General features: G+C 40.6%; 1 protein-coding gene across 1 annotated transcript in view; it reads left to right on the top strand.

The window, feature by feature from the left end:
- The first annotated feature begins 8,025 nt into the window (after nucleotides 1-8,025).
- CCR3 (C-C motif chemokine receptor 3) overlaps nucleotides 8,026-20,175 on the top strand; it is a 46,328-nt gene continuing 34,178 nt past the window's right edge. The window contains exon 1 of the mRNA XM_082347421.1: nucleotides 8,026-10,093. Coding sequence (XP_082203547.1) covers nucleotides 10,075-10,093 — 19 coding nt within the window. The 5' untranslated portion in view covers nucleotides 8,026-10,074. The remainder of the gene's footprint in view (nucleotides 10,094-20,175) is intronic.

Raw genomic sequence — 20,175 nt, 5'->3', positions numbered from 1 at the left:
AAACGAACACACCATTGTAAAGCAATTATACTCCAATATAGATGTTAAGAAAAACTAAAAATAAAAAAAATAAAAACAAAAACAAAACAAAATGAAAACAAACAAAAAAGAGTCAATTCCCTTCAGTTTTGTTGCACATGTGCTGGGTGAGTACCTGATAAGGGTCCTTTTATTTATTTTGAAGACAGTCCTTTAAACAATGTCTCTTCCAGTGTATATAATCTCCTAGTTGCAGGTCATAGGGCATCTAATCTTCATCCAAAAACAGATTACTGTGATCGGCTTTAGAAACAAGCTTAGAATATCCTTTACTAATTCAATTGAACTTCATAATAATGTAACATAGCAACAAGGAGCCATCTTGGACATAGATAATACAAAGCCTCAGTAAATACAAAAGTTCAGTATCAATTTTTTTTCTCGAGATTATCTTTATTTCTAAAGATAATCTACTTTATCTACTAAATAGATAAAGTTTGGCTACTAAATATAGCCAAATTAAGACTAATTTGTTCAAAATAAGTTTGGTTTCAATAAATATGGCCTGATTATTCACATAAGTGTTAATTGCTCATATAGGCTCTTTCAAATTGGCTGCCCTGGAACTTTTTATTAGGAAAATCGGATCGAACGTTTAAAAGGCCTCTCAAGGCTAGGAAAGCCATGCCAATGGCTTGCCTTCAGATTGTGCCTGTGATATCTATAAGTTGGGTAAATTTGTCTCTTTTCCAGGTCCCCAAAATATCTAGATTCCTGCACCTGCCAAAAGATAGTCTTTTTCATCCACCTGGTAAGGTTGCTCAGAACCCAAGAGTCTCCAATTTCTGGAGGAACCAGACAGAAGGAAAAGAAAAATATTATAATTTTACCCACAGGTGTAAACTACCAAATTGTTGTAAATCATAATTAGCTTGAGGAAACGGGCTTTTCTATTTCTGAAAAACAAAGATTAGAAGCCAGTACTATGTCAGACAAGGCATAAAAATTATAATCATATTTAGCAGTTCATTTAATCCCATATAATTAATCTTTGTTCTCTTTGAGTCCAGTTTTTCCATTAGTTTTCTTGTCCATGGACAGATGAATGGATAAAAAAGATGTGGTACATACATACAGTGGAATATTACTAAGCCATAAAAAAGAACAAAATAATGCCATTTGCAGCAACATGGATGGACCTCGAGATTGTCATACCAAGTGAATTAAGACAGAGAAAGACAAATATTATATGATATCACTTATATGTGGAACCTAAAATACAACACATATGAACATATCTATGAAACAGAAGCAGGATCCCAGACACAGAGAAGAGACTGGTGATTGCCAAGGGGGAGAGGGTTGGAGGAGGGATGGAGTAGAAGGTTGGGGTTAGCAGATATAAGCTTTTATATATAGACTGGATAAACAACAAGGACCTACTGTACAGCACAGAGAACTATAGTCAATATTCTATGATAAACTATAATGGAAAAGAATATTTAGGACTTCCCTGGTGGCACAGTGGTTAAGAATATGCCTGCCAATGCAGGGGACACGGGTTTGATCCCTGGCCCGGGAAGATCCCACATGCCGCAGAGCAACTAAGCCTGTGTGTCACAACTACTGAGCCTGTACTCTGGAGCCCGCGAGCCACAACTACTGAAGCCCACACGCCATAACTACTGAAGCCCATGTGCCTAGAGCCTGTGCTCCGTAACAAGAGAAGCCACCACAATGAGAAGCCCATGCACCACAACGAAGAGTAGCCCCCACTCGCCGCAACCAGAGATAGCCTGAGTGCAGCAATGAAGACCCAATGCAGCCAAAAAAAAAAAAAAAAAGAGAAAAATGGAAAAGAATATTTTAAAAAAAAGAATGTATATATAACAATCACTTTGCCGTGCAGCAGAAATTAACATAACATTGTAAATCAACTATACTTCAATTTAAAAATATTAAAACGTAAAAAAAATAAAGGAAAAACTTGCACCTGGATATTTAGAACAGTTTCATTCACAATTGCCAAACTTGGAAGCAACCGAGATACCCTTCAGTGGGTGAAGGGATAAACAGACTGTGATACAACCAGACAATGGAATATTATTCAGCACTAAAAAGAAATGAGCTATCAAGCCATGAAAAGAAGCTTAAATGCCTATTACTAAGTGAAAGAAGCCAATCTGACAAGGGTGAAAGGCAAAACTATGGAGACAGTAAAAAGATCAGTAGTTGCCAGGGATTTGGGGGAGGAAGAGATGAAAAGGTAGAGCACATTTCTTAGGTGATTTTTAGGGTTGTAAAAATACTCTATGATACCATAGTGATGGATACATATTATTACACATTTATCTAAACCCATTAGAATGTACAACACGAAATGTGAATCCTACTGTAAACTATGGACTTTGAGTGATGATGATGAATCAGTGTAGGTTCATCAGCCATAACACAGGTACCACTCTGGTCAGGGATGCTGACTGATAATGGGAGACGCTAAGGGCATGTGGGGGCAACGGGTATACAGGAACTCTGTCCCTTCCCCTGGATTTTGCTGTAAACCTGAAACTGCTCTAAAAAATAAAGTGCGTTTAAAAAAAAATCATATGAGGCAACAGGTAACTTAAAGTTTAAGTAACTCTGCCAAAGGTCCCAGAGCTGGAAAGTGATGGAGCTGAAGGCAGAGCAGAGATTGACCCTCTGTCTTGCTCCAAGGCCTCCATCTAACCAGTACATTCTACAGTTTCTCTCTGGGGTCTGATCGGAAGCTACCTTTCTGGGACTTCCCTCGTGGCCCGGGGGTAAGACTCCGCACTCCCAATGCAGGGGGCCCGGGTTCGATCCCTGGTTGAACTGGATCCCGCATGCATGCCACAACTAAAAGATCCCGCATGCCGCGACTAAGATCCGGTGCAGCCTAAATAAATAAATTTTTTTTTTTTAAAAAAGAAGTTACCTGGGCTTCCCTGGTGGCGCAGTGGTTGAGAATCTGCCTGCCAATGCAGGGGACACGGGTTCGAGCCCTGGTCTGGGAGGATCCCACGTGCCGCGGAGCGACTAGGCCCGTGAGCCACAATTACTGAGCCTGCGCGTCTGGAGCCTGTGCTCCGCAACAAGAGAGGCCGCGATGGTGAGAGGCCCGCGCACCGCGATGAAGAGTGGCCCCCACTTGCCGCAACTAGAGAAAAGCCCTCGCACAGAAACGAAGACCCAACACAGCTATAAATAAATAAAAAAAATAAAAACAAAACAAAAAAAAACCTGGCCTTCCGCGGCTTAAATACCCTCAGCAGCTTCCTATTGCAATGAGGGTCAAAAAGAAAGTTCTTAAAAAAAAAAAAAAAAAAAAAAAGAAGTTACCTTTCTGTGTGACTTGCCCCTTTATTCCTTCTGCACATGAATAACCTGTGCAGAATGTGATCCCGTCTGGGGTGGGGCCTGACAGCATGCCTTTCTAACGAGCTCCCCGGCGACGGGGATGGAGCAGGTCCAGAGGGGACACTCTGAGTCACCAGGGTCTGTGTTCCACCCACGCCAACCTGCTGGCTAAGTCCAGTGCACACTCTATGTTTTATCATCACCATGTCTTACTGATGCTCCCACCACCCAGAATGTCTTTCTGCCACATCTCTGTTTGTCAAAGATCATAACCTCCCTTAGATATACAAATTAAAGTCTACTCTCATGATAAATCATCACCTGACCCTCACCCACCCCCACCGACAGCCAGAATTGATTTCTCCCTCTGATGTGCTTCCCTTGCCTACAGCACCATTTCATGCAGCGCTTGCTTCTTCCTTGTTAACTGGCACCTCCCTGTTCACTGGCTGTGCATCTGTTCACTTCTGCTATTTTGAAAGCACCTTGAGGAGAGGGACTCTATCTCTTTCATCTTTATAGGTTCCTTGACCTCAAGCAGGACTTTGTACGCAGAAAGGAACATGACCCTGCCTTGCCCCCTTCCTTAGCTCCCTGATATTGGTCCTCTCGTCTATAAAATGGGACAGTAACACCTATCTGTTTGGACTGTTATGAGGTTTAAATTACATGTCATATGTAAAATGCCTCACCCAATAATTATTTATTGAATTGGATTTTCCTCTTTTATTATCCGAATAAGGAAAGGAGGTGGGCATGAAAGTGAGTTAAAGACAGAGCCAGGTAAGATACCAGGCTTAAGATACCAGATATCTTAACTATTATTCTGGTCATTTTTCCACTCTATGAAGCTCTACTGTACTTTATTTTGGTTATGTAAGTAACTCCCAGTCATTCATGTGACTAAAATTTACCAGTATTTAGAGAAGAAACCTAGAATATTGTTTCCTGGTTCATATTTCCTGTACAAATCACTGGCTAAAATTCCGATAAGGCTTACAAATAAAAGGCACTGATGTATCCTTACATCTTAGTAAATGATAAAGTAACATAATATATTTACTACCCATCTATAATATAATGGTATGTCTATGTCAGTGGTCCCCAACCTTTTTGGCACCAGGGACCAGTTTTGTGGAAGACAATTTTTCCATGGACCGGGGTGGGGGTGAGGAATGGTTCAAGCGGTAATGCGAGTGACGGGGAGCGAAGGGGAGCGGCAGATGGAGCTTTGCTCGCTCGCCGCCGCTCACCTCCTGCTGTGCAGCCCGGTTCCTAACAGGCTGCGGACCGGTACTGGAGTGGGGGGTGGGGACACCTGGTCTATGTAACTCAAAACAACCAAATTTAAAAATAGGAAATGGTTCCAGATTAAACATGATCGTATGAGAGAAAGTAAATGATTATGATTAACCAGAGTGATTGCCTTCACCAATTACTCACTGGGACACCTTGGCAAACTCAGTTGATTTCTGATTTACTTCATCTGTAAAACACACATATTACCAACCACCTTACTTGCTTCTCAGAGTTCATGAAATGAGCAAAATATTGCCAATTTATGCAAATGCTATAAAAATATGGCAAACTCTCTATGTGCAAAAAATCATTAGCCATATCTTTGGGCATAATCCAGAGCTGAGGGGAAAGGTAATTTATGTGAAACATATAGAAAGTGGAAGACTTGGGGAGGACCAACTATAAGTATTTCATCTACTTTTATTATTTTTTAGATTTATGGTCTTTGCTCCAACTGCTCCAGGTATCTAAGTGAGACATGAGTCGTGTGTGAAAAGGTCGGAGAGCAGAATGCTTTTAGAGCCATCTTCCCTTTTTCAGAACAAGAAAAGATGGTTTATTTGGTGTAGACATGTTGACTGGCAGTGCAGGCTTGCAAATTCCTTCAGTATTAAGTCATGTCTTCAAAACTGGGTGGGGCGCTGAGTCATTAAATTTTTTCTTTTCCTCTGGAAGCCAAGGCTTGCCAAGTAGCTGAAGATGACATGCGAACTGAGTTGGGTGGTCTCAGGAAAATTCTGTGTAAACAGCATTGCTCACCTAAAAGTAGCACAAAACACTGCACATCTGTCTGTCCATATAAAACAAACAGAATTTGGACTCCATTAATGCGCCTGAGGAATAAATTATTCTCTAATAAATGTTTTTATAATCACAGTGGAAAGGAAGGTCCAGGACACCAAAGGAAATAAGACTCCACTGTACCAATCTGTTGGCAGAAGCCTGGAGGAGGAGTAGGAGAAGGAAAAAGTCCACAGCTGTGTCTGACGCAAGAGATGTCGTGCCTTCTCTAAAGACGGGGAATGTAGGGGCTCTGGGAGGATACCTTATTCTAGATTGCCAAGGAGAATGCCAAATCACCCCAGGAGGGTGGCTTTTGCTCTTAGCTTTTGCCGGATGATCCAACAACAACCCAATGAGACATTCAACTGAGGCTCCAGACCCGACGACCCCAATGTCCATGACGTGGTGCTCCAGCAACTATGGAACACGGCACTTGGGCTGTGTGGTTTTCGCATCCAGATATTGCTAATGCACGAAATACCTACTCTTCTCTCCCTCTGCCCCATCAAATGTTTGCTGTCATTGGCTGATGAGCACAAGGGCCTTTGTTTTGTAAGGGGGGACAGAGATGAAGTCTGATTGACTCAGAAGTGGTGGGGAAGAGAGAAGAGGAGGCTAGAGGGTGATGTGGTCTCTGTTCCCTGTCTGGCTCCCTGGATTGCATATGAGCCTGGATGTTGGAGGATTGAACTGCTTTCATTCCAGACTGTAAGATTCTTGCAGCGGTGATACATCTGAAGCACGGTAGGCTCAGAATGGTCTGGGGTCCCTGCCTCTGTGAGAAAGCTGGCCCGGCTCTGGGACCGAGAGGGCTGGCACTCTCACAATAAAGCCCATTAGCAAAGGCTTCATTAATGATGCTAGAATGAGGTTTCTCAGGCAGAGACTGAGTGGGGGTTGGCTGAGGAGGTGGCAGATGTGCTGTGGTAACCACCGCTGACAAACTGGTTTGTGGACACACGTGAGGACCCATTTGGGGATGCTCAGGAATAACTGAAGAATACATTCTTGATTGGGCAGATGGGAAACGTTCAACCCCAATTCAATGTACTTTGGGCATACTCATAAATGGATCCAGTTTTGTATTTACTGACCGGCAATGCCAAAGGTTAAAGCTACATAGAAAATGACATTTGGGTTTTGGAAATTTCAGGTATTTATTCGGCATTTATATAATCTTCCTCTGGCTATGCCAAATTCATTTGCTGTAAAAGTCATGATGTCTTTAACATATGGAATTCGTGAAACTATTTCCTAACACACCTTGCTTTTTAATTACAAAAAATTTTAAGGCAATGATTTTTATTATTATTATTATTATTTTTGTTTATGTCCAACTTTTTTCACACAGCAAAACTTTTTTTTGTTTTTAAACAACAGACCTGTATTTTCTCACAGTTCTGGAGGCTGAAAGTCCCAGAGCAGGGTGCCAGCATGGTGGATTTTTGGTGAGATGCCTCTTCCTGGTTTGTAGGTGGCCACTGTCTTGCTGTGTGCTCATATGACCTCTTCTTTGTGCAAATGCAGAGGGAGGGAGGGAGAGGGGGAGAGGAAGGGAGCAGTAAAATGTATTTGAGATTCATCCATGTTGTAGCAGGTGGCAGCATTTTGTTCCTTTTTATCGCTCAATAGTATCCCATTGTATGAATACACCAAATCTTGATTATTTATTCACTAGTTGATGAACATTTTGATTATTTCCATTTCTGGCTATTATGAATAATACTACTATGAAAATTTCCATGCAAGACTTCATATGGATCTATGTTTCACTTCTCTTGGGTAGATATCTAGGAGTGGAATTACTGGGTTGTGTGGTAAGTGCATGATTTACTTTTTATGAAACTGCCAAAATATTTTCTAAAGTGTCTGTACTATTTTATGTTCCCACTAGCAATGTTCGAGGGTTCCAGTGGCTCCATATCTTTGCCAACATTGGGTATTGTCAGTCTTTTTGATACTTCTAGTAGGTGTGCAGTATCTCATTTTGGTTTTAATTTGCATTTCTCTAATTCCTTGTGATGTTATGGACCTAGAGATTGTCATACAGAGTGAAGTAAGTCAGAAAGAGAAAAACAAATACCGTATGCTAACACATATATATGGGATCTAAAAAAAAAAAAGGTTCTGAAGAACCTAGGGGCAGGACAGGTATAAAGATGCAGACGTAGAGAATGGACTTGAGGACACGGGGAGGGGGAAGGGTAAGCTGGGACGAAGTGAGAGAGTGGCATGGACATATATACACTACCAAATGTACAATAGATATCTAGTGGGAAGCAGCTGCATAGCACAGGGAGATCAGCTTGGTGCTTTGTGACCACCTAGAGGGGTGGGATAGGGAGGGTGAGAGGGAGACACAAGAGGGAGGGGATATGGGGATATAAGTATACGTATAGCTGATTCACTTTGTTATATAGCAGAAACTAACACACCATTGTAAAGCAATTATACTCTAATAAAGATGTTAAAAAAAAACTATGTACATACCTTAATTTAAAAATACTTTGTTGCTAAAAAATGTTAGCCATCCACATGAAAAAATGCTCAATATCACTAATTATTAGAGAAATGCAAATCAAAACTACAATGAGGTATCACCTCACACCGGTCAGAATGGCCATCATCAAAAAATCTACAAACAATAAATGCTGGAGAGGGTGTGGAGAAAAGGGAACCCTCTTGCACTGTTGGTGGGAATGTAAATTGATACAGCCACTATGGAGAACAGTATGGAGGTTCCTTAAAAAACTAAAAATAGAATTACCATATGACCCAGCAATCCCACTACTGGGCATATACCCTAAGAAAAACATAATTCAAAAAGACACATGCACCCCAATGTTCATTGCAGCACTATTTACAATAGCCAGGTCATGGAAGCAACCTGAATGCCCATCGACAGACGAATGGATAAAGAAGATGTGGTACATATATACAATGGAATATTACTCAGCCATTAAAAGGAATGCAGTTGGGTCATTTGTAGAGATGAGGATGGAACTAGAGACTGTCATACAGAGTGAAGTAAGTCAGAAAGAGAAAAACAAATATTGTATATTAATGCATATATGTGGATTCTAGAAAAATGGTACAGATGAACCTGTTTGCAAGGCAGAAATAGAGACACAGACAGAGAGAACAAACGTATGGACACCAACGGGGGATGGGAGGGGGTGGGATGAATTGGGAGATTGGGATTGACATATATACACTAACTAATATGTGTAAAATAGATAACGAATGAGAACCTGCTCTATAGCACAGGGAGCTCTACTTCGCTGTACAGTAGAAACTAACACAACACTGTAAAACAACTCTACCCCCATAAAAAAAAAAAAGAGAGAGAGAGAAAAAATGTTAGCCATCATCTAAGCCTTCAGTGAGTTGTAATCTTTTTGCTGCTGGAGGGTCTATTGCCGCACTGATGGCAACTGACTGATCAGCGAGTGGCGCTTGAAGGTTGGGGAGGCTGTGGCAACTTCTTAAAATAAGACAGCACTGAAGTCTGCTGCATCAATAGACTCTTCCTTTCAAGAACAATTTCTCTGGAGCGCGCAATGCTGATTGACAGCATTTTACCCACAGTAGAACTTCTTTCAAAACTGGAGACAATCCTCTCAAACCCTGTTGCTGCTTTACCAACTAGCTTTATGGACTATTCTAAATCCTTTGTTGTCATTTCAACAATTGATTAAGTTTGCCATCTTACATGGTTGTGGTTCATGGCACTTCAAAACAATTACAACAGTAACATCAAAGATCACTGATCACAGATCATCATAACAAGTATAATAATATGAAAAGGTTTGAAATATTGTAAGACTTACCAAAATATGACACAGAGACACAAAGGGAGCAAATGCTGTTGGAAAAATGGCGGCAACAGACTTGCTTGACACAGGCTTGCCACAAACTTCAATTTGTAAAAAATGCACTATTTGCAAAAGTAAATAAAGTGAAACACAGTAAAATGAGGTATGCCTGTATGTTGTTCTAATCTGTTAAATCTGTAGTAATTTGTCATGCAGCAATGGAGAAGTCATACAACTGAATAGGATTAATGGCAGACGGGACATTGCAGGAGAAATGATTAGTGAAATTGATGACAGCAGTAGAGAGTATCCAAAATGGAACAGAGAAAAAAGAATTAAAAAAAAATCATCAATGAGCTGTGGGACAATTTTAAGACATGGCCTAATAGACACATAATTAGAGTCCCTGAAAATGAGGAGTGGGGGAAGAAGCAATTAGAAGAAATAATGGCTGAAAAACTTCCATGTTTGATGAAAAGTATAAATCCACAGATCTAAGAAACTCCATGAAATCCAAGTACAAGTAACATGAAGAAAGCAAAGAGCATAAAAATAATGATGATATATTCCTGATTAGAAACAAATCAAGTGAGGAAATAATAGAACACATTTAAAGTACTGAAAAAAGACTGCCAACCTAGAATTCTATACCCCCAAAAATTATCATTCAAAAACTCAGGGTGAAATAAAGATGGCTTCAGACAAACAAAAGCTGAAATAATTCATCACCAGCAGAGCTGTACTACAAAAAAACATTAAAGGAAGAACTTCATACAGGAAGAAAATGATATGAGAAGGGAATGTGGATCTGCACAAAGAAATGAATAGCAGCGGAAATGGTAACTACATGAGTAAATATAAAGTATTTTTTCTCTTATTATTTAAGTCTTTTTTAAAACATAAACTTTTAATTTTAGAATAATTTCAGACTTACAGAAAAGTTGCAAAGTTAGTATGAAGATATTTGGATATATGCTGCCTTCAGACACCAACTTCATATATTAAGAAACAAACTGGTTAAAAGAAAAAGAAAAGAGAAACATATAACATCAGTATTCATTAAAGAAATACAAATTAAAATGCAATGAGATACCTCTATTCCTTTGAATGGCTAAAATTAAAAACCATACCAAATGTTAGTGAGGATGTAGAGCAACTGGAACTCTCACACACTGCTGATGGGGATATAAAATGGTACAGCCACGTTGGGAAATAGTTGAGCAGTTTTTAAGAAAGTTAAATATGCATCTACTATAAAGTCCAGGCATTCACCGCTAGGTATTTACCCAAGAGAAAAAAAAGCTTATGTTTATACAAAGACCTGTTACAGATGTTCATAGCAGCTGTATCTTTAACAGCCCCAAACTGAAAACTGCCTCCGTGTCCATCAACAGGTGCCAAGGAGGCAGGCTCAGAGGAGGGTGCTGTGCACTAGGAAACAGAAATGCCTCACACTGGCAAGTGGATGAGTGGATGTGCATACAGGATCCTGTGCTAAGTGTGCTGTCCCCACGTGTGCCTGTAACAATGCTTGCTGACTGACCATTTTGTTAAATTTTATTTATTTATTTACTTTTGGCTGCGTTGGGTCTTCGTTGCTGTGCGCAGGCTTTCTCTAGTTGCAGTGAGTGGGGGTTACTCTTCGTTGTGGTGCACGGGCTTCTCATTGCAGTGGCTTCTCTTGTTGCGGAACATGGGCTCTAGGCATGCGGGCTTCAGTAGTTGTGGTACTTGGGCTCAGTAGTTGTGGCTCACGGGCTCTAGAGCGCAGGCTCAGTAGTTGTGGCGCACGGGCTTAGTTGCTCCGTGGCATGTGGGATCTCCCCAGACCAGGGCGCGAACCCATGTCCCCTGCATTGGCAGGTGGATTCTTAACCACTGCATCACCTGGGAAGACCCTCATGTACTTATTTAATAGATGTTCACAGAGCTATACAGCTATGTCCCCATCACCACAATCATGATATAGAATACGTCTATCACCCCAAAAGCTCCCTGTGCCCCTTCTGTTTCCCTCCCTTCTACCTGCAGCCTTTGGAAAACATTGTTCTGCTTGCTGTTGTAATAGTTTGGGTTTTTTTTTCTTTAGAATTTCACTGAAATGGAATCATAACAGTATGTAGCTTTTCTAGTCTGGTTCTTTTACTTAGCATACTGCATTTGAGATGCATCCAACTTGTTGTATGTATTATTCTTTGCATATAGTTCATATTTTTTTTACTGCTGAGTAGTATTCTATTCATGGATGTATCACAGTTTATCCCTTCTCTGGTTCACGGGCACTTGAGTTATTTCTAGTTTGAGTTATTATAAATAAAGTTGCTATGAATATTTGTATACAAGTCTTTGTATACAACATGTTTCAATTTCACTTGGATAAGTTCTTAGGAGCAACTGCTGTATCATATGGCAAGTGTATATTTAACTTTATAAGAAACTACTGAAGAGTTTTTAAAAGTGGTTATGCCATTTTACATTCCCACCCGCAGTGTATGAGGGTTCCAATTTCTTGACATCATCTTCTGACTCTGATTATAGGTATCCTAGTGAGTGTGAAGTGGTATCTCATTGTGGTTTTGAGGTGCATTTCTCTGACGGCTAATGATGCTGAGAATCTTCCTGTATTCTCATTTGCTACCTGTATATCTTTTTTGGTGGACAGCTTATTCAAATCTTTTACTATTTTTTTTTTTTTGCTATTTTTAAAAATTGGGTTATGTGTCCTCCTATTAATGAGTTGTAGGAATTCTTTATATGTTTGCATACAAGACCTTTATCAGATACGTGTTTTGCAGATATTTTCCTCCAGTTGGTGCCTAAGCACCAAACCTTAGGGTCAGCCTTGACACCTCTCATTCTCCTTCCTGTCACAATCCAATCCTCCTGGCTCTATCTTAACATGTATCCAGAATCTGACACTTCTCACCACCTCCACCGCTTCCACTCTGCTCCACCGTCTCTCACTAGGATTACTGCAGTAACCTCTTAACTGGTCCCCCTTGCCCCTTGATTCTATTCTAAACATAGCATCCTGAGTGATCCTTTTAAGCCAAAAGTCAGATCCTGTCACTTTTTCCACTCAAAACTCTCTAAAATCTTCCCTTTACTAAGTCAAAAACCAGTTATAAAAACAGAAAAAATGTTTACATTTTCATTTCAGAAAATATTTCCCATTCACATTTTTTAAAATTAGGCTTGACAACACAGTATAATAAAAATTTTTCACTAAATCAAATACGAAGGATTTCAAGTATGGCCTCTCAAATGATTCTAATACCATTTGCCGTTGAAATTTCAGCCACTTTATGGAGACAACACTCTCTTTCCTAGGGCTGCCCAGCTTCAAAGGCAGAGTCACCCAGTAGAGGAACTCTATGCTGAAAAAGGGATAACCTTGTAATTGGCTTCCTCTTGTTAGTTCAAAGTTAGGTTAGCAAAGAGAGGGGAGTGTAATGCTGTCAGGCAATGACATCAAGCAATATCACCGTTCCTTTAAGCTTGACCCATTAAGCAACTTCATGTGTATGTTAGGTTTATGAGATGCTTAATTAATTTTAATTATTAAGCATAATTTTTAATTATAATTAATTATATCCCTTAATTTTTAATTATAATAAATGTGTCATTTCTGCCAGAAATGACCCTTTTGAGTTAGCCTGAATGATTTCTAATGCCCCTATTAGAATGTACTTTCATTTAGATTACAGTCAGATGCTAATAAGGGTAAAGGTCACTCAGGCAATCATTTTAAATCGATTTTTAGAATCTATTTACCTCTCATATAGGGACTAGAACGCATGTAAGTGAAGGTCAGGAAACATACAAAGCAGCTGCGCATTCAGGATGTACAAACAAATCTTTCTTTGAGTCACATGTGAAGAAATAGGATTTCCATCGTTATTATTAAAGAGAGTTAGGAGATTTTAAACTTTAGGAACTAATGGCATTTTATTTTCCCTCTGGGGAAATTACTTGACTTCTGGGAATATCCATTTGTTTGAATTTCTTTGTTGATAAATTAAATGACCACAAACTGTAATACAAAAACAAAATCCAAAACCAACACTACCCTGTGAACCTCTTGGCTCAAGTGTTTCAATACTGTAAAGCTGCAGAGTCAAGTCAGTTAGAAAAAACAAATCGTAGAGCCAGGACTCAAAATTACGTATTTAAATTAAAAAATGAAGTCAATAATAGCTACAAGTAAACATTGTTTTAGGACATAGAACCCATTTGCTAAATTTCTAAATATTTTACTCAAGTGTGAGGAATGTGACACTTTCTGCTATAGCGATTCCAGTTTGGTCTGAGTTACTGTGAAAATAAAAAGAAAGTCATAATGTTCTTTCACAAAATTATTTCTTAGGCATTTGCTATCTGCATTCTATATTGTGAACCAGTGAGAATAGAACCAACACCCATGTGTACACAGTGTTCTAAAGTAAAAATACGTAAGGGTGAGAGGAAAGCATAGAATGAAGGTGAGTTTATGGCCACTGAGTGCCTCACGAAGATGTACTTCTTGGCCTGGCAACATCCTTAGGCAGCAAGGTGTTCTCTCCTGCTCAAGGTTTCTGCCCTCAGCATCCCAGGGATGGGGTATTTTCTTAACCTCAACAACACATGCTATGATCTGGTTTAAAGAGCAGAGCTTAAGAGAAGTCAGAGAAATTTGTTTCGGAATATATCAAGAAAATATGGCCTTGAGCCCTGCTCTGCTTCTTATAAGGTCTGGGCCATGAGAAATGCCTTTCAAAGAATTTTATTGAAACTGCAGGCACAGCCAACTCCTTCTCCAAGTAGGTTCATGTCAACAAATGCTTCATTTTTTCCACATCAAAGCAAGGGGCCTCTATCTCAGACCTAATATAACAATAACAATAATAATAATAATTACGATGATAATAATAATGCATAGTTATTTACTGATCATCAATTTGCATGAATCTGTACTAGAGGTCTCTCTAGGTCATCCAATTTATTGCTCATAAAATCCTCTCATGAGATCGGCATGAACAGCCTTATTTTATAGACGAGAACACTCAGATTCAGAAAGGTTTAGTAACTCGGTACCAAAAATTAGTATGTGATATTGGAATTTGCATCAGATGCATCTGTATTCTAAAGTTTGTGCTTATGGCTTCCATATTTTTTTTTATTATGCCTGCCTTCTCAAAGACCTCTGACATTTGGACAGGAAAATGGGTTTTCTAGCTTCCTTAGCCACGTTTCCAAGTAAATAAGAGCTTCAGAGAGAATTACTACTCAACTTAAATGGTAAAACCAGAGCTTCTTATTTTCCTCTTAATGACCCTGTGCAACATTTGGCTTCTATTTCCCCAAAGGCAATGTTAGAATTGCACACGCCTCTTAGACAAGGAAGCATTTTCAATGTTGCACCCCACTTTCTATGACTGGTTGTCTAGGTTAGCTGCTATTGCTGACAGCATCATTTGCTGAACCTGTCCTTCTCTCTTTGTTCCTAAAGACACTTGGGCTCTTGTCAAGCTCACTGACAAGTTCCATTCTTGCTAAATCTGGTGTTCAATTTTCAATCTTCTTACTTGTTCAATCAGCTGCATTTTTGATCAGCCCCACCTTCACTTGGCTTCCAAGACATGATTCCCTGGCTGCTTCTCCTTCGACTCCTGTGCTAGTTTCTTCTTGTCCTCCTAATTTCTAAATATTGGGATGCCCTGGGGCTCAGTCCTTGAATCTGTTCTCCACCTACTCCCTGGGTGACCTCATCCTTTGTCATGGCTTTTAATCCCTTCTATACACTGACCTCTTCATCCTCAACCTTTTCTCTGAACTCCAGACTGGTATATCCAGCTGCTGCTCATTTCGCATGTTCAAGAGGAAAAACAGCTTGAAATCAGACTACTGGTTTCCTTTCCAAACCTCCTCTTTTCATACTCTTCCTCATTTTAGACAAATGGCAGCTCAGTTCTTACTGTTGCTCAGGCCCAAAACCTGGGAGTCACTCTTGAAACACAACGTCAAATCCATCAGCAGCAAATTTGGCTGATGGTTTTGGCTTTACTCTAAGACATATACAGAACCCAAACACATCTCACCATGTTTTCTGTAACCAGCCTGGTTCAAGCTATTATCATCTCTCAAATTACTCAATGGCCTTCCAAATGTCTCCCTGCTTCAACCTTTATCGCATTCATTCTATTCTCAATATAACAGACAGACTTACCTTTTAAAATATAAGTAAGATCGTGTCACTCTGCTCAAAACCCAACAAGTCTTCTTGCTTGTTCAAAGCAAAAGGCAAAGTCCACACAATGGCCTGCCAGATTCTCCGTCTGTTACTTCTTTGACTTAATCTCCCCTCTTTTACTCTCCTCTGGCCTCCTTTGCTTTTCTTCAAAGGTGCCAAGCACATTCTCACCGAAGAGTTATTACACTTGCTGTTCCTCTGCCTGGAGCTTACTTCCCTTATCCGTATGGTTTGCCCTCTGGTTTCCTTCTAGTCTCTGCTTCAAAGGACCCCCACTTAGAATCCATTTTCCCTGACCACTCCTCCCTTGACCCTCTTTAACCCACCCTATCTCTCTGACCCAGCTTTATTTTTCCCTACGGTACTTCTCATTATTTGATACATTTCGTATTTTCTTGTTTTCGTTTTAAAGTCCCTGTTTTACCTAGAACATAAGCTGCAGAATGGCAAGGAATTTGTTTTGTTCATGCCTGTCTCCCTAGTACCTAGAACAGGGCTTGACCCATAATACAATGATTTGCTGAATGACTAGCCTATGGCAATTTTGTGCTCAGAGAACCCCCAACAGCATCATCTCCTACTTCCTGACAAAGCTGTCTCCTCCACCTAAACTAATTAAGACCTTAAATTAACTAATTTATTTTTGGCTGCGTTGGGTCTTTGTTGCTACACGCGGGCTTTCTCTAGTTGCGGACAGCGGGGGCTACACTTCGTTGTGGTGCACAGGCCTCTCATTGCGGTGGCTTCTCTTGTTGTGGAGCATGGGCTCTAGGCGCACAGCCTTCAGTAGTTGTGGCTCACAGGCTCTAGAGCGCAGGCTCAGTAGTTGTGGCGCACGGGCTTAGCTGCTACGCAGCATGTGTGATCTTCCCAGACCAGGGCTCGAACCCATGTCCCCTGCATTGGCAGGTGGATTCCTAACCACTGCACCACCAGGGAAATCCCCAAATGCCCATTTCTTAGTGCAAGGAAGGCCAGGAAAGCAAGTTGCCGGCACCAGCAGCCTCTGTAATGGGAGGCAGAGAAGTTATGGTCGGGGTAGGAATGGTTTTTGGGCAGGCAAGCAAGAGCATCTGCTCCTGTGCAAGTATTTTTGACTTCCAAGAACTTTTCTTCCCCTCTTATTTGTCTTCTCTTTTTCTGTTACAAAGTCTTGTTCTTGCTTTAGAGATACAATATCTTATTTCTGACTTATGTTCAATATTATTAAACATAATATCTTTAAGTTTTCTTCTATTCCCTGATTTATCTCTATTTTCTTGGAGTTCCCTTTGTATGTTTTTTGCTTTTATTTTGTTTTGTGTTGTGTAGTCTTTCTCTTTCATGTTAGAGACTGTTTTCCTTGTTTGTCTTTTCGTATTTAAAAGTGAGACACAAAAAAAGTCAATTGTAAAGAGTTATGTGTCCACTGGGGGCAGAGAGTGATGACATATTTACCAGAGGGTTCCTCTGTCCTTTTCGGAGGGGGACTCCCAAACGCAATAGGTAGAGGTCTTTTCTTTAGAACCATTCAGTTTGTCCAAAGAACACTCACGCTCAAACCTCACTGTCTCATTGATGGGGGTGGGAGTGGTAATACGGCTGACTGCCAAGGAAGGGGTTGATGGTCCCGAAATCTTATATAGAAATTTTAGCTGAATTCCTCCAGGCCTCTGATTTACTTGATGTCCACACTTTTGACACCTTTTGGTTCATTGTTTTTGAAAATTTAGTCTTCAATTTTCTGCAACATCAGAAGAGGCAGATGAGGGTGGGTTGGAACGGGAAGAGAGTAGTCACCTGACTTCAAACTACAGAGGTGGTGTAGGGGAACCAGGAAGTCCAAATGGTCTGTACAGACATCAGCTCACTGTCTGCTGCACTGACACCTCTGGAGTCCTGAGTCTCTCAAGACCCTGCTTAACTCGCTCTCTGTGTCATTCCTGCAGGCATTTGGGTCCTACTCACCCTGTGCCATTAGGTCCATTAACCCTGGCACTATTATCTCATCTCCTGTTCAATGTGTCATGTTATATATAGTGTATATAAAATATATTACTGTCATTTTAGTGGAGAGTATAAATCAAGTATGTGTGGTCAACCTGTCATTTTTATGCAGACGTCCCAGGATTTTAAAGATTCTATAAATTCAGATCTGTCAGGAACCCTACTGATCTGGAAAGCAGACCTTGTCATTTTACAAAAGAAGACAGGAAATCTCAGAGAAATGAGGTCCTTGCCACAGTGATCTGCAGTGATGGAGTTCTTCTGGGAGCAGCATGGAAACATGGTCCGGACTCCATGCTGTTGAGTCAGGCTGCCTAGTTTTGCATCTCAGCCCCATTCTCTACCAGCTCTGTGATCTTGGGACAGTTTCTTAAACTCTCTGTGGCTCGCTTTCCTCAATTGTAAAACGGGGATAATAATACTTACCTAACTCATCAGGCTCTGGTTGGCATTAATGCATTAATATTTGTAAAGCACTTAAAATAGTACTTTTATACTGTAGCCATCTATTCAATATTACTATTATTAGTTTGGATAAATCTAACTCAACTTTCAAAAACCCCAGGCATAGTGCTATTACAGTAGAAAGAGATCTTAATTTAAGAATCTGTAGAACTAATATTAGGGACAATTTATTCAAGTATATATGTTCTGTATGGTGAGATTAGCCTAACACTACTGCTGACAGAAAAACCATTATCCTTGAAAAAGTCTGCATTAATCCATCCCTTTGAAATATGTTTAAATTTATCCAATAAAAGAAACAAACTGAATTACATAACGGTTTTCAAATTAAAACATACTCATTAATCATCTAAAATGACTAACAATTCTAATTCTTACAAGAACACGACCTTTAAACATCAGAAAAAATCGTTTTTTTGCTGGTGCCAAATGCTCGAGTCAGCATTTTGCTTCAAAAGGCAAGGACACAGGGGCTTCTACACTGTTTCAGTAGGAGATGGGTGAACAAACAACCTGGCACACCCCAGCACCTTTCGGAATGTATGTATTCAGCATACACTGGTTGATCGGTTACTGGACAGAGGGCGCTCACTCACTGGGCTGCCCAGATAGATGGTGGCCTCTGAGACCCACCCTGAAGTTTAGTGGGGATGCCTGGGTCCTGGAGGCAGACCCCCGACCTCACATGTGGCTCCCATGCTGAGTTGGTGAGGCTGCGGAGGAAGTCCTGCCTACCCGATGACGGTGGGAGTGGAATCGGCCCCCCTCCACGGAGGGCCGTTTGGCCCTATCAGAACTCCAAATGTGTGCAGCTTCGGTTCCAATTCTACTTCGAGGAATTATCATTCAAACATTTGCACATGTAGTGGAAGATACAGGTTACAAGAATGTTCCCTGTGTTGTGGGGACTGGTTAAGATCCCAGGGAATATTGGGCAACCTTCTGTGTTGGTACAAAACAGCCTCAGGCTGGAGTGAACAGGCAAAGGCAGTGTGCCTCGTGCAGGATGCCGCGGGCGGGGGAACTGGGGAGGCGCTGGCTGTGAAGGTGCCATGTCTCTGGAAGGAGGTACAGTGAAAGGCTAATATCTGTGGTATCTGGTGAGAGAACTGGATGCCTGGGAAAGAGGCAGTCTTACTTTTCACTGTATGTTATTTTGTATCATTTGGTTTTTGTACCAAGTGCAACTATTATCTGCCTAGCAATTCTCAAAATGTGGGGCAAGGATTCCTGGGGATTTCCAAAACCCATTCAAGGAGTCCCAAGAGTCTTCCTTTTTCCAACTATGTATCTATGTGAGGCTGGTTTTTCTTCATAGATTTCAACCAAAGCAACACATCACAGCAGACACGATGCAGAAGCAGCTGTGGGGATTTAGCCACTTTTCTCCCTAAAATGTTTTCGTTTTGGAAAATATAATTGTTTTATGAAAGCATTATTTTTGATAATATGTATCATTTTTATTAGTTATTTTGAGTGAATTACTGAATTTTAAAAATTTGTCAGTTTTAATTTCTACTGCAGTAAATATTAGTCATCCACAAAAACAAAAAGTTCTTTGACGTCCGCAATTATACCTTAGAGGATAAAAGTTCCTGAGGAAAATCTTGAGAACTACTGATCTAGGGCAGACCAATTCTAATTAATTAATTAATTAATTATTAATATTATTTATTTATTTATTTTTGGCTGCACTGGGTCTTCATTGCTGCACACAGGCCTTCTCTAGCTGTGGCGAGCGGGGGCCACTCTTCGTTGCGGCGCACGGGCTCTAGGTGCACGGGCTTCAGTAGTTGTGGCCTGCAGGCTCTAGAGCGCAGGCTCAATAGTTGTGGTGCATGGGCTCAAGTTGCTCTGCGGCATGTGGGATCTTAGTTCTCCAACCAGGGCTCGAACCCGTGTCCCCTGCACTGGCAGGCGGATTCCTAACCACTGCACCACCAGGGAAGTCCCAATTCTAATTTATTTTAAACTCCTGTTTCCACCAATTAGTAGCTAATAACCCAGGGTAAATTAACTATTTTTCTGAGCCTCACTTTTCTCATCTATGAACATTAATATAATGATGCACACAAAGCATTTAGTGCAAAAGGTAAACTCAACACTATGGTTATTTAACACTGTGGTAGGCTCCGGCTACCCAGCTCCACCTTCAGTGACGTTAGGTCGGCAGCTTGAACTCGGCCACGAGAGAGTCTTTACACCAGGGAAATTGGAAATCAGCAAACACACGTCAGTGAC

This window comes from Balaenoptera borealis (genome assembly GCF_965194805.1).
Source record: "Balaenoptera borealis genome assembly, chromosome: 12".
Taxonomy (NCBI): Eukaryota; Metazoa; Chordata; class Mammalia; order Artiodactyla; family Balaenopteridae; genus Balaenoptera; species Balaenoptera borealis.
This window is presented reverse-complemented; position numbering and strand designations above follow the sequence as displayed.